The sequence below is a fragment of the Stigmatopora argus genome, chromosome 21, assembly GCF_051989625.1.
Source record: "Stigmatopora argus isolate UIUO_Sarg chromosome 21, RoL_Sarg_1.0, whole genome shotgun sequence".
In the NCBI taxonomy this organism is placed as follows: Eukaryota; Metazoa; Chordata; class Actinopteri; order Syngnathiformes; family Syngnathidae; genus Stigmatopora; species Stigmatopora argus.
In genome coordinates, this window is record NC_135407.1 from 7162976 (window position 1) to 7176735 (window position 13760).

The 13760-nt window shown below is 39.3% G+C and overlaps 1 protein-coding gene across 28 annotated transcripts in view; it reads right to left on the reverse strand.

The window, feature by feature from the left end:
• The window catches only part of adgrb2 (adhesion G protein-coupled receptor B2), a 234269-nt gene that overhangs the window by 32115 nt on the left and 188394 nt on the right, over nt 1–13760 (reverse strand). For all 28 annotated transcript variants that reach the window (XR_013297928.1, XM_077591112.1, XM_077591115.1 and 25 more), the window contains 3 exons: nt 13417–13519; nt 10673–10716; nt 297–423 (listed from right to left, as the gene is read on the reverse strand). Coding sequence is in view for 27 of the 28 variants with exons in the window: in XM_077591112.1 (XP_077447238.1) it covers nt 297–423; nt 10673–10716; nt 13417–13519 (274 nt within the window). In the remaining variant the exon portion in view is untranslated. The remainder of the gene's footprint in view (nt 1–296; nt 424–10672; nt 10717–13416; nt 13520–13760) is intronic.

Genomic DNA, 13760 nt, shown 5'->3' on the forward strand with positions numbered 1-13760 from the left:
TGCCAAAAATGCCAACCGCAGGGCTGCATTAAATAGTCTGCTGTGACAATGTTTAACAAGAACGCCGTTTGATTTGCAGGCATTGAAAGTGCTCACAAAAAAATCAAACTGGCTATATTATCCATCAAAATTACAAGACATTGGCACCCACAGCCTATCGCAGTAATCCAGCTAACAGGGATGACATCTAAATTTATAACCCGCCAACAGATCACTGAGCTGACCCTTGGTAGTAGTAGCCTAATTTGGTCCTCCAAGCCCAGAAAAGTACATCAGATTATGCAGTGGTGACTCACCGGCTCTTTAGCTTGCTGTGCTAACACAGCGTAGGTGGAAATCCTGCTGCACAGGCATTTGGTTTGGACAGTGGTTGATGTGAGCGTTTGGCAGCCTTCTGTGCCCCAGTTTTCAGCGCCAGCTTCCCTGGAGGTGGGGAAAATGGGAGGAGGTAGAGGAATGGCATAGGGGAAAGAAAAAAAACAAGGATGGTGAGCATCACATGGCTATACGTGAACATGCAAGAAAATCTGCCTATGCAGGAGAAACGAAGATCCGTCATCATGAACTGTAAAGAGGACCAAGTCCTGCAGGGATCCAGTCTTTAAAATGTGGCCTCTTTCATCCTGTTGAAATTAGCAAACCCTGTCACTCAACTTGTATCACCTACCTTGCTTTTTTTAAAAATTTCGCTTTATCTTGGGAGAATTATCTTCAAAATTTGCCAGTACTCGATTAGCGGTTGCATTCAGTCAGTCACTGGTTATTAAATATATTCTTTAAATAAAAGTCTTGGGATTGGACATGAGTTCAGAGTTTAGCTGTAGCTATAAAAAGAATAAGCAGTAAATTCAATACAAAGATGAAATAAAAAAGTGCGTATGCAGGGCGTTGGAAAAGTAATCAATGGATGGATGGGAAATGCAATGCGTTCAGCTTGTAGAACAACTTTCATCCTTTATGACATGGCAAGTTAATAGCAAGGCACACGCTTTTAAAGCCCTATTTTTAAAGTTTTCATTTCTCATCTCTTCAATTAGATCATGCACTATAAATCCAAATAGATGGCTTGTCAGAAGCTAACATCTTTGAGGGTCATTCTCAGGGTTCCATTTAGTGACGCACCGATGATGTCACTATATTAAGGCCTTGTCTGATGCTGCCTTTAATTGATTGGAATCTTCCCAAAGGAAGAAGTTAAAATAATAACCATTTCATAATGCTTACGTGGTTTTGTTGTGGAAAGTTGACATAAAGTTGGCCAAATAATTCATTCAAATAAACACTAGCGACGAGTTGAAGACTGCAATTCTACAATGCGTCACGTTCTAAGACGACTTTAATATAATCTCTCCTTAATACCGTGTGTGTGAACATCAAACCAGTGTATCCACACAAAGGCGTATTAATACACAGTCAGTTTCTAATGCGAGTAACGGCTTTTGAGTACAAATCCCTGATGATCTTTATCTGCACACTGACACTTCAAAGACGAAAATGAGTCACATTGACGACAGCCTACAGACAGTTTGTCAGGCATGAATGAAAGATAGACGGAAGGGGGGGGCAGTGGGATAATGCAGGGCATGTCAACTATTGAGTTTCATCCTCCAAAAGAAAATTAATGAGCACTGCATATTATCTTAAAAAAAGCCTTTGCCCTTACATGTGTTGACTTTTGTCCGATTTAATAATGTCTTTGTCTTATAGGCTGTTAGTTGCAATTGTTTGGTCACTGCTTAAAAGAGGATTTGAGTACTATCTTGTATTTTTTTGGGTATAATTATCAGGATAATACTTTGTAGGATACTGGGAAGGATTGAAGAGAGGTGTTGGCATACCTCCTGTCGGACTAGGAATCTTAAAACAACATCGAACGGCAGGGCCAGAGATAACGGAAGGAAACGCGGTGCACTTTGTGGGCAGTCACGGAAGATAAAAATAAACAGCATCAGGAAGAGGGATATATCAACATGGCAGACTCGTTGAGCAATGTAATACTGAATAAGACCCGTAAATCAAACTAAATTTCACAATTTCTATCGACGTGTTTATATGACTAAATGCCTGCCAACAAATGAATAAAACCTTGGACTTTGTTTGTTGTAAATAGTAAACATTTATCTACACGTTTTTAGAATGCCCAAAACACTTTTACGTTAGCACTATTTCACACACCAATAGTGCTCACAACCCACGGAGTGCAAATTACGTTCCAGTGCCTTGCCCAAGGGCACTTTGAGAGTGAACTTGGAATCAAACCTTTCATCCCAGGCTACGACTCGAGCTATTAACTGCACCACGACCGTTGCTAATCTTTTTCTATGTTTGGACTCTGGTCCTGCATTTTCTGTCTGATTGGACTATATAGGGCAATAAAAATGTTTTTTTTTTTCGTTTTGGCTTTAAATTAAACTGTGATCTTCCTCATTTTATTACGAAAAGCAGAGCACAGCTGTATAAACAAGTGCAAAGCCGATAGTTAGTGATTATTAAAAGCCACAGATCTTAAATATATACTGCAACCGTCATATTATAGCGCAGGCAAAATAAAAGCAGGTTTACAGCATTGTGAAAATCAACACAGCTGTTGTTTGGGTGCCACTCCAACAAGGTGCAATGTTTATTATTATTTTTTTCAGACAAACGTTCCCATTAGCTACATTGTTTTAGCCAATAATCCCTCGGTGCACATGAGGATTATATGCTTTTCAATTTGTGCCTGTCCACAAACGCAGCGTATTCTACAGACGCAATTTTTGCCTGAACATGAGCAGTATTTGAAAAATGCTCAATTTGGAGCTGTCAATCAACGTGACAATCTGGCTGAAATATTTTGAGGAGCAAATGTAAGTGAAAAACATTCACCTGATAGCCGCGCTAAATTAAACATCAGCGACTTATAAAAGCCAGCATCCTTTCTCCTCTGGGGACCATAAATGTCTGCACAAAATGTCAAGGCAATCCATCCAAGTGTTACGGCGACATTTTTTTCACGGGAGAGGACGACAAACACTTCACAACAACACGCTGGGCAAATGACTCAACTTTTCACGCATTCGTTAAAATATCGACGACGTTTATTGCCATTTGGGATCAAACGGCGTTGCAGATGTCGAGGGGGAAAAAAATGGAAAACGACCTTCAGAGAAACAACGGAAATTGACCTTTTATGTCTACAGAGAATAAATTGGCGCTGACTCTTGACTGAAAGGGCAGCACTATGAAAGCCAATTGCACCCTATTAAGAAAAGAAAAAGGTTAAACATGCTATGAATTCTCAAAAGCGACGTCGACGGAAGAATTCCGACAGAACTCAGGTAAATTTGCCACAAAATTTGCCACCTAGCTTGTAAACTCCAAAATGCGATGTTGCCAAAGGCGCTGATCCACAGCAACTTTTATCGAGTCCTGACTCAGACGGAGCACTTTTTTTCGTGTAATAAAGTCAGCAAATATTGTAAAAGATGTCTTTAATACCGAGTATCTCGCCAGATCAGCCTACGTGACCTTGGTCAATAATGTACTTAAATTTCAAACTGTTAGCTAATTGAAGTTGATGCCGGCCGGCTTTGTCAAAAATGATTCACGAGACTCAAGGCAAGCATTCAATTTTACACGTTCTATTAAATTTGAGGTCTCGCCCATTTTGCAGGTTGTCAAAATTACTTTTTTGGCTGTGTGACATTAAGTGAGTGTGCTTCCTCTCTCAAATGAATTTAAGTGACATAAATTGATGGGTAAAAAAAAAAGAAAAACGAAAAAGAAAGAACCCACTAATACTGGACATTACTAAAAGCATTCTATGGCCTTTATTAAATTGAAATGGGATTTATACAAGGGAGAGAGAAATTGAAAGATTTTAAGTGGGCACAGATTCAGATGTAATTTAATCAACAAAACACTGTTGATAAGTGCATGTTGCTTTTCAAAATTTGAGTAAATTGTACTTTCAAATAACCATTTTGAAAAACTGTTGATTAAAATGACATTTTATTTGCACGTTTCAAAAGTGACTGTCGCGGAGATCCTTTTCTACTTTTCATTTTGAGGGGCTATGTTTCTCAATGGCTTTTGATATTTAAAATTTTGACAGATATGAACAAAAAAAGACAAACTGCTTCATATCTAAAGTTAGTTTACTGGATAACCTGCAAATTTACCTGGCAACGTTAGATTGCGTGGCATGGTCTAATTCACATGTACAGTCTCCATCCACTAAATCCAGTAAAGCAAAATCCTAAAGCCTCTGCGTCACTTCCAAAAAATGTGAAAAGTCAGTCATTTGGGTGTTTGCGTGGGTATTTTTTGGGTCAGGACCCATCGGGCGATCCAACAAAGATTGACTGTCTCGCTAGAGCTAAGAATAATTGTCATTGCCTTGAGTCTTCTTATCTGTGAAGGATTGACAAAACATTAAGTGCAGTTGGTTTGTGTCTAGATTTCAATTTTTGATAAAACTAGTCGTAGTTATTAAAGCCCAAGTCAAGACTAGATTTTGCCCTCATACGTATAGGGTGGAATTAAAACTGTAAAAAATGTTCCTACAAAACACTATGCACTTAGGCTTTCATAGCATCCATTATGCAGTTCTGACCGACACATTTCCACATATACGAACATCTGCCTAGCATGTTTCATCTCCGTGTATGAACGTCCATAAACATAATTGACCCACATATTGACAGCATGGCGTTTTTTTTCCCTTCCTCTCTCACTGATGAAGCTTAGAAGCAGAAGAACATGAGATTATCAGAAGCTCGGAAGGACGTTTGAGTACAGGGCAACGCGGCTTGTATTTTTTAAACGTTAGCCTGTGTCGCGGGGTAAAACATTTATTCGGGTAAGTGCAGTTAACAGAGCAAAATTACGATATTCGGACGTCGTTTTCACGATTACCGTAAAGCTTAAAACAGGTTAAAATAATTTTACATTTTGGAAATTTGAATCCCTTCATATATCCGACATATTACATTGAATAACACACGCTTAGCACATTTTTTAAGTAAGGGAAGTATAAATAGACATCAATGTTGGATATGCTTATAGTTTAACCATTGCAAATACGAGTTATGAATGTGTATAAGGTACAAATGGATGATTTGATCTAATTTCTCTGAGTGGCAGCCTGTCCACTTCCTCTTGTAAGAAGCGTGCTTTTGTCATTGACCTCCGCAGGCCGTGAGCTAATTAATAAAGCTTCTTTTCAGGGATTATCTTTCTTCCTGACGTGCGAGCCAGAGCGTGAACCAGAAAGCAGAGACGCCGGTTGTCTCCAGCCATAAATGGCCTGACATCGCAAAACGACGGCTTCTTCTATTAACATGGACAGGCAATATGGCGGGGAAGAAAGTGATTCATGTGGAAAATGGATTATCAATCCTCTTGTGGGGGAGAAAGGAAACATTTCATAATTACATAGTCAGGACTGATTATTTGCAAGTAAAGATTTGTCCAAAGGTTTCATCTTTGCGAGGCTTTTGGAAAAATTGCTTTCAAACAAAAAGCCGGAGACGTACTTTGAGTCAAGGTCAGAGATTCTACTTGGAGACAATCGTGGCCTTTTAGCCCGCTATATGATTAAAGATTATGTATAAACAAGATAAGTGCATGGCCTATCCCAACATTTAATATATTTATACAAAGATAGCAATGTCAGACAATTTTGGATTTTTTAGATGTTACTTACCCCTCTCAAATATGTCAATTCCAAAGTGAGGACCATCTACATACTACAGGAACATACTAAAACGGTCACATTGTTGTAATTACTCCAAAATAAAAATAAAATACTGCTCCTACATTGCTTTACAAGGAATTATCCAAGGGAAAAAAGTCAAGTAAACACATCCACGCAGTCCACCAAGATGTCATAGACCGTCAAACGTGCGACTTTGAATCGATCGCAATGCCGCCGAAAGTAATCCAAACTAATCGTCAAGGATCACGGGCGCAGAAATGATGCGAGTGTGTGGGCATGCGCCGCAGAGGAGCGTTTTGATAAGTGAGGGAATGAGCGTGTGGCCGTCTGAGACACCCTGCGGAGGCAGATCCCATGTAAGCCCTACTGGCCAGCTCCCTCTTGATGCGCTGATTTCCCGTTTGACACACTTATGAGCCCTTCTGCTCAGTCAGATGGGAAAGTGGAGCAATCCCTATCAACCCGTCCACCCCTACCGGCTGGCTACTACACGTCTGCAGCTGTGCTTTCTTTCGCCGTATGTGTTTGCTTAATACACAGAGTAAAGGAAAACAAGCCAAAAAAAAAGACTTCTCTATTGTATTGATTTTTTTTTTTTATTATGATTTGTCATTTTAAAATGCACTTTAACTATTTCGTAAACGTTACAATTCCAACTGTTTGTGAACAGAGAGCTCTTTGGGATATTTTTTTGATTTAGGGATATAGCTATGTTGCTATTGCTATGCTCTATGTGCATCATTTTGGGAATATTTTGAAGGGAATATAAAAGCAAACAACCCTCGATAGGTTGCATTTGAAAGTCAGGGTGAGAAGAAAGGTATCAAAATTTGTATGCATCGTAATCCAAGTTCATTTAAATTTGTTTATGTTATGTTATGAGTGCATTGCCGTGCAAAAAGTCTCTCTCTCTCTCTACCCTCCGCGAAGTCCGTCTAATTTTGATAATATTAAACACATTTTAGTAGTATTAAACCACTAGTTATTTGTTATTTTGTGAATAGATGGCGAATTAGAACAGATAAAAAATCTAATATCTTGTTTTTGGTGTTTTTTTCCAGAGGGTTGGAATGAATTAATTTGTTTTTAGTTCATTTCTATGGGAAATGTCCGTTTGAGTTACGAGAAAATTGACATACGAGCTCAGTCCTGGAACGCATTAAGCGTATCTTGAGGTACCACTGTAAATTTGACATTTAACATTAGAAGACTTTAGGTAAAAGGCATCTAAAAGTGGTCCTGAAAAGTATGAAAACTGAAATCACGATAACCTTGTCTCAATTTACTCTATTGACTCAATTATAGTTAAATTTGGAACTGTTTAATTGGAAGACACAACTGATGTGCTTGCAGCACGACTCATTTTGTTGTATGAATTTCATCATGCGGAACAGAAGTTAATCATTTTCCCTGCCCTCGTACGACACGGTCACCGATTGCTAAAGATTCATTTGTAATTAGCGAATGCACGATGGAAGAAAAAAGTGAAAATCCCATCATTTTCTTTTGCATCATCAGATGATCTTTCGCAATCCAATGCTCTCCAAGACTTTGGTGGAGCCCCTAACTGCAGATATTGAGTAAATGTCAGGGCTAAAATTAATGTGCAGTTTTGCACAAACTTTACTGCATACTAAAACGAGCCAATAATATTTAGTTTGAGAGGGTTATGACAGACAAATTCTGGTCTCAGTTAATAAATTTAGCTTTAATGCTGTGACTTGTAATCATTATCATCAAGTACATTTCACATCCACCGCAGGGCAAATTGGGAAAATAAAAAAAAATTAAAAAGTGAAAAAAACTAAGCATTTTTGGTGCTCTAAACTGAGAAATGAAATGTGCAGATTTAACTCTGCCATTTTTCATATGAATAGTTGATTAATGAGTCCAAGATGTAGCCTACCTTTAATGCATTGTAAGCGCGAGCACCATAGATCATCAATGAATAGAATAAACATCAGCAAAATATGTAAGCGGATGGCAAATATATTAATTGAATTAATCCATAAGCCAAGTACCATTATTAAGATCTAAAAAAAATGTTTTTTTTCTTCGTAAGGGAAAATATCATTTGTTTTTCATTTCAAAAGACCAAATATTTTTGGAAATATGTTCAGTATTAAAGTGGAAAGCTGATTTTTATATATATATTTATTTTTAGTTTTTACTAAATGCTTTTTGTACTAAAAACACAAAAAGAAAAAAAATGATTAAAAAATTGCAATTATTGACTTAAAAAGGGGAAAATCAGGAAATATGATATACATCAATAATCTTCATTTGAATTTGATCCTAAGACAAAGTCCCCACTCGTGATTTACTTTCTCGGGCCGCAAAAAAATGATGTGGCGGAACAGATTTGGCCCCCGGGCCGCCACTTTGACACCTGTGACCTAAGATATCCGGATAAGGGTTGAAATATATTTTGTTTTTATTCTATAAATGTAAACAGCATTTTTTTCCGCTTTTTGTGTCGAAGCCTGCCTGTGGCCAAGCAGGACATGGCCACTAGTTGTGCCCTTACAGGTCATTATTTGGCCATGGCAGTGACAGACGGCGAGGGCCCGGCTCGCTCTGCGGATCTTTAACAGCTGATCCCAGATAAAACTGAATAAACGCCGCAGATTAGAAATAGGATTGAATTACCTCTAACCCCTCACATGTTGAATGTCATCCATTCAGCCGGTGTGCATTTCATTTATCCGTAACTAACGTCAACTCATTTTTGAGATTGCTTGGCTCCCCGGAACGCATCGCCGTTCTACTTTTGTCGTTAGCAGAATAGCATGTTGCGTGGATGCAAAGTGGAAAATGAAAAATGAAATGGCCTAAAAATGTACCGTATTTTCACGACTATAAGGCGCACATAAAAGTCTTAAATTTTCTCCAAAATAGACAGGGCGCCTTATAATCCAGTGCGCTTTATATATGGACCAATACTAAAATTGTTATCACGATAAGATAAAATAAATCAGTCGATAGGGTACACCATCCTCTACAGCTCTCACAACTACGGCAATCAGGCCCCAACTCTACTATTTTCCCGTAGAAAAAGTACTGTGCAGTGACTTCTGGGATATATAGTTCTTTTGTCAATACACCCAATGGATTGTGGCCTGGCGATCGTCATCAACACAGCTTTACGAAGCATGGAAGACAGCGTTGGAATAGTTACGCTAGCTACTAGCTAGCTACTATTTGCGAATGGATGGAACGTATAAAACTCAGCGTTTTCGATGACTCATTTGGACAATTGTTCAATTCGGACACAGAAAATGAAGACTTTGATGGATTTGTGGGTGATGATGACGTGAGTACATTGTAAAATGGCTAAATAAAGTACAACCGAACTCAGTTTTGCTTCCGTTGCCTTTTTAAAAACGTGTTTTTAGCGTGTGGGTGTAGAGTGTATGTTTAAGCTGGTGTATGTTTTGCCATGGCTGGCTGCGTCTATAAAAACAGTGCGTCCGTTGTATGTGTGAAATACAGAAATAGCACTCGTTACTGACACTGCGGCTAAAAATACGATGTGCCGTATAGTCGTGAAAATACGGTATTTGAAAGATAAGCGACTATAAAAGATAGTGGCAATGGCAAACGGAATTTTATTATAGGACTTTCTAAAGCAGGAATACAAACTACTGTTGCATGAAGGAAAAATGTATCATAAATTTAGCTTACATTTGCGCATGTTTCTTAACGGTTTGATGGAAAGGGTGAATGTAAGTTGAAGAGCTAAACGGAAAGACAGGAGTGAAGGCGAGGAAAAAGAAAGGAGCAGATGGAGCGGACATATGGGCACGTTTAGGGGGCAAGATTAATAAATAAGCTAACACCCAAATAGCAATTTGAAGTATGAATACAATTAAACCATCAGTAAACAGTGGAATACCAAATTCCAGTGACTAAATCGGAATAATTGCTAGCGGTTTGAACTTTTTCTTTGTGGGATTTAACAGTTTAGAAGATAAACCTTTTCTTGTTTTGACTTGAACATCATTATTTTGCTCTTCAGCCGATTGTCCTTTCTGCAAACATATTCTGTCAGTTCCTGGCAAACATTTCCCCACGCTCACTTCACTGCACCTTGTTTAAGTTTGTCAGCTTGATGGACATTATTACCACCTCTCCACTTAATATTCTGTTTGACTCTGATCACATTGTGTCGGCAAATGTATTTTGACGGCGCCTCTGATAACGATAGTTACTTGTTTTTCATCCTCTACTTGGCCCTCATTTTCTTCAGTCAAATGAAAGCGTTTGACAACTAGAAAAATAAAAATGGTTTCAAAAGAAGAGGGGCTTATAAGAATTGTGATGTCGTCTACTTGGTTGTCACGGAAATTAGTTAGCGGGTGCCTAGCTGCACGTGGGAATTAAAATGATAAAAAGTATTTCCTTGGGGAACAAAAATGAAGGCACACCTACATTCACCATTTGGACTGGCGTAAACAGTCGTTATCAGTTGTAACAGAACGCCCTCACAACTTTTATGTGAATTAACTGTCTCGTTCGAGCGTATATTGGGAAGAAATTAAATGGGGAGTGGGAAGCCGTCTTTGAATGGAGTCGAAATGTCATCTTATGAGGACTGATTAACGGCCCCTGCGGTTTCTTTTAACAGGGACTTAGAGGAAGGCTCACAACAATGCGGAAACATTTGATCATTTGATTTGGAGTAAAGCATTACATTGTGTAAAAGTGACTGATAACATTTAGGACTAAAGATTACATTTATGTGGAGGAAAAATAACAATGAGATGTTTTAATACTTGTGGGAGGAAAGGAATTAAGTCGTTTTTTGACTGGTCACGGAGAGGATAGTGTTCGCTTTTACGGGGGCATTTAATTAACACGGATGGACAATAAGAGGTGCGTCGTGAGACTAGTCTCGCTTCATTAATAAAACAAATCTGGCTGGACACCAGGACGGAATAAGACTTGGAATGAGAAATGAGGAAAAATACTCACGGGTTGCCGTAGTCCCACACAAGACACTGAGCATCGGAGGTACCCTGAAACACAAGTTGGGAAGAATATGGGTTAATCTAGGCAAATATAGTGAAACAAATGGATGTGTTACTACTGTGAATTGTTTCTTTATCATTTTAATGCGGTGTACATCCCAACATTGACCAACCAGGTTGGGTTGAACTTTCTCTTTTCATGCATTTTTGAAATTCAATTATGAATGTCAATGATTTGTCCTGTCACTTGCACACTAAAGATTCTGAATGGGAAAGATGAGGTGCTATTAAGAAAAAGAGAAATCCGCCTACGTGTAGGAAAGTGAAACTGCACAGCTTCGATGAAACCCAACAAACAGGTTATTTCGTTACTCATTCCAATTCTATTTTTTTTAACATTCATAATTGAATACTGCTTGCGACAAATTTCTCACTGCCATATTGTGTAGAACAACTAAATAATAGAGCTTCGTCGTAGCAATTATGGAGCTGCTAATGCAGTTATTAGAAGGCCTTTTTATACCAAAGTGACAAGTACCCCTCTCAAAAAAAAAATATGAGGGAAAAGAGCAGGAATAAAACCCTTCACCAATGAACCAAACTCCTTATAATAACACAAAAAAAGGCTTTGCAGGATGCCACCAAGACCTGGGTTGACTCAATTAGAAAATCCATTACAAGCTCAATAACCTCAAGTGACTCATCCCAAGTTGTTCAAGTGGTGATGGCTGAATTGATTATTACACGACTTGGTCTACGGCTCATTACATTGCAGTGATGTTGCAACCGTGAGACCAAATCCAGTTTGGCTATGACCTAAAAAACATTTGAAGTTTACATTATCTAAACGTGAATATGAGAAACAAGATTTTGCTGTTATTCCACTCGGTGCCGTTATAGCAGTTTCCCTCTGGGCTCCAGCTTTTGGCAAATTGTATTAAAACATTCATGAGGTGATGATGACTCATCATGTTACAACCAGAATCCGCCAATTAAAGGGATACACATAGATGGAAAGTGTTGTTTACGGGTAAAGATGTCGTCTGCAAAGTGATATCATCATCATTTTCCACAATGGATTTCCATTAGGAAGCCAATCCCGGAGCCTCGACGCGGGCTGGACTCATCAAGACGGAGGTTTGCAATATTTATGAGAGCGGCTAGGCGACCCAGATTGATGAATGACAACGTTTTTGGCCGCATGCTAACGGCCACCGTCGACATCAGATGTTGTGTGGCGTGTCTTAGGGAGGAGGGCGCCGTGTTTGTATTCTGCTATCAATCAGGACACCGCCGGATTGACGGCGGCGTCCTCCCACAATGCGGATGCGTGGCATCTGCCGGCTAGCCGACGCTAAAAAAAAACAAAGCAAAAACACACCAGTTCTTGTTTGATTCAAACGGCTATCTTTGCCATCTTTTCCTACCGACAACAATAACACGTAGTTAGCGGTCGTCCCTGAATATTGATGATCCGTATCTGAAACTCATCAGAGGAGCTGCAAAGGACGGCTAGGGGAAGCCGGCAGAGCTTTCCACTCGCAGAATGAATTTGGATGAAAGGAAACCAGATTAAAGTTCAATTACTTAACCTGGCTGGGGGAGCCGGGGGAGTCGTGTGGAATGGCAGGATGAAGGATGCGAAGAGGAAAAGGTGAGAGCTAGAACATTTGGCATCGTCGAGAGGTTCACTCTCAGGACACCGTGCTTTTTGGCTTCCTCTTTCTTAGTTACCATTTAAAAAGGCACTCACATTTAGGTAGAAGCAACCGGGGGATGATCTGACCAGTAAAAGATCACCTTTTGGAAAGGACATGAACTCTCCTTTGAGAATGAAGCCTGGGGCTGCGGCTCTCGAGGTCCGGCTTCGGCAGATGCCCGTTTCTACTTTTGGCCAAGGTTAACGCCAAGTGTGTTCCAGCTGAGGAGCATGGCAACACTCATTTTTCTTTAAAGTGAAAGGACTTCAGTGGAAGAGCATCTGCTCGATGAAAAGTGCATCACAAATGGATAAAAAAATGTTGCAAAAATTCTAAAAGTGTGCGCAGATTTAAAAATGATTGTTGATTCAACCATCGGTGGCAGCACAATTCAACATCGAATGTATTGTTCTGATATCCAAGGTTTAAACCTGGGCGCCGACCTTCCTTCATGGCATTTGCATGTTTTCCCTATGCGTGGGTTTGATCCAGGTATTCTGGTTTCCTCCTACATACCACAAGAACACAATGAACACCCCAAATTGTTCTTTATGAGTCCATGTGCACCCTCTTACTACTGTGACAATGAAATTTCCCGAATACCAGATGAATAAAGTTATCTAATCTAACCTAATCTAAATTATCGGTGTGTCTCATTGTGGCTTGTGATTGGCTGCCTACAAATTCACCGTGCATGTAAATTGAGATAGGCTCCGGCACCCTTGCGGAAAATGAAGGTTAAAATAAATCCGCTATTAATATACATTTCCCGGGATTATGTCTCCACCTTTTCAGCTAAATCTGCTGTAATGAAGCGGATAGTTTATTGAGTTTGCCAGCCTGTAGCCATGCTCACTAAAAAAAGCGCAGTAGTGAGTCATTTATAATAACATATTTCAATGCAATATAAAGTGAATAGGTACTGGGAGACTCGGCAATATGGGAAAGTCAAAAAGGGATGTTTTATTTTTTCTATACAGTGAGAACGACGGCGCTTTATAGCATGCAGCGTCGATTTTTAGGAAGAATGGAGTTGGAATTGACTTACATTGAAAAGGGAAGCGAGCTCGACAACAACTACAGGGTCCCGCGGTTCCAATTCGGGTCGAATTGTCACTGTAAGAATCTTGGAGTTGATCACAACTGGTTGCCTAAAAAAGGATCAGATTCATCAATTACAAGTAAAAATATATGAAAGAATGGAGAAGCATGTTGTTGACATTTTAAAACAAATACATAGTTTCTCCCTGCTGCTAGATTGAAGAAAATAAAAATCCATAAACAGGCCCAAGCCCAATATTTCTTTGTGACAAGTAGCTGAAAGATGTTTTCTCCAGATGAAAGTTCTGCATAATCATCCGTTCAAAAATTGACTGCATTTTTTATACACTT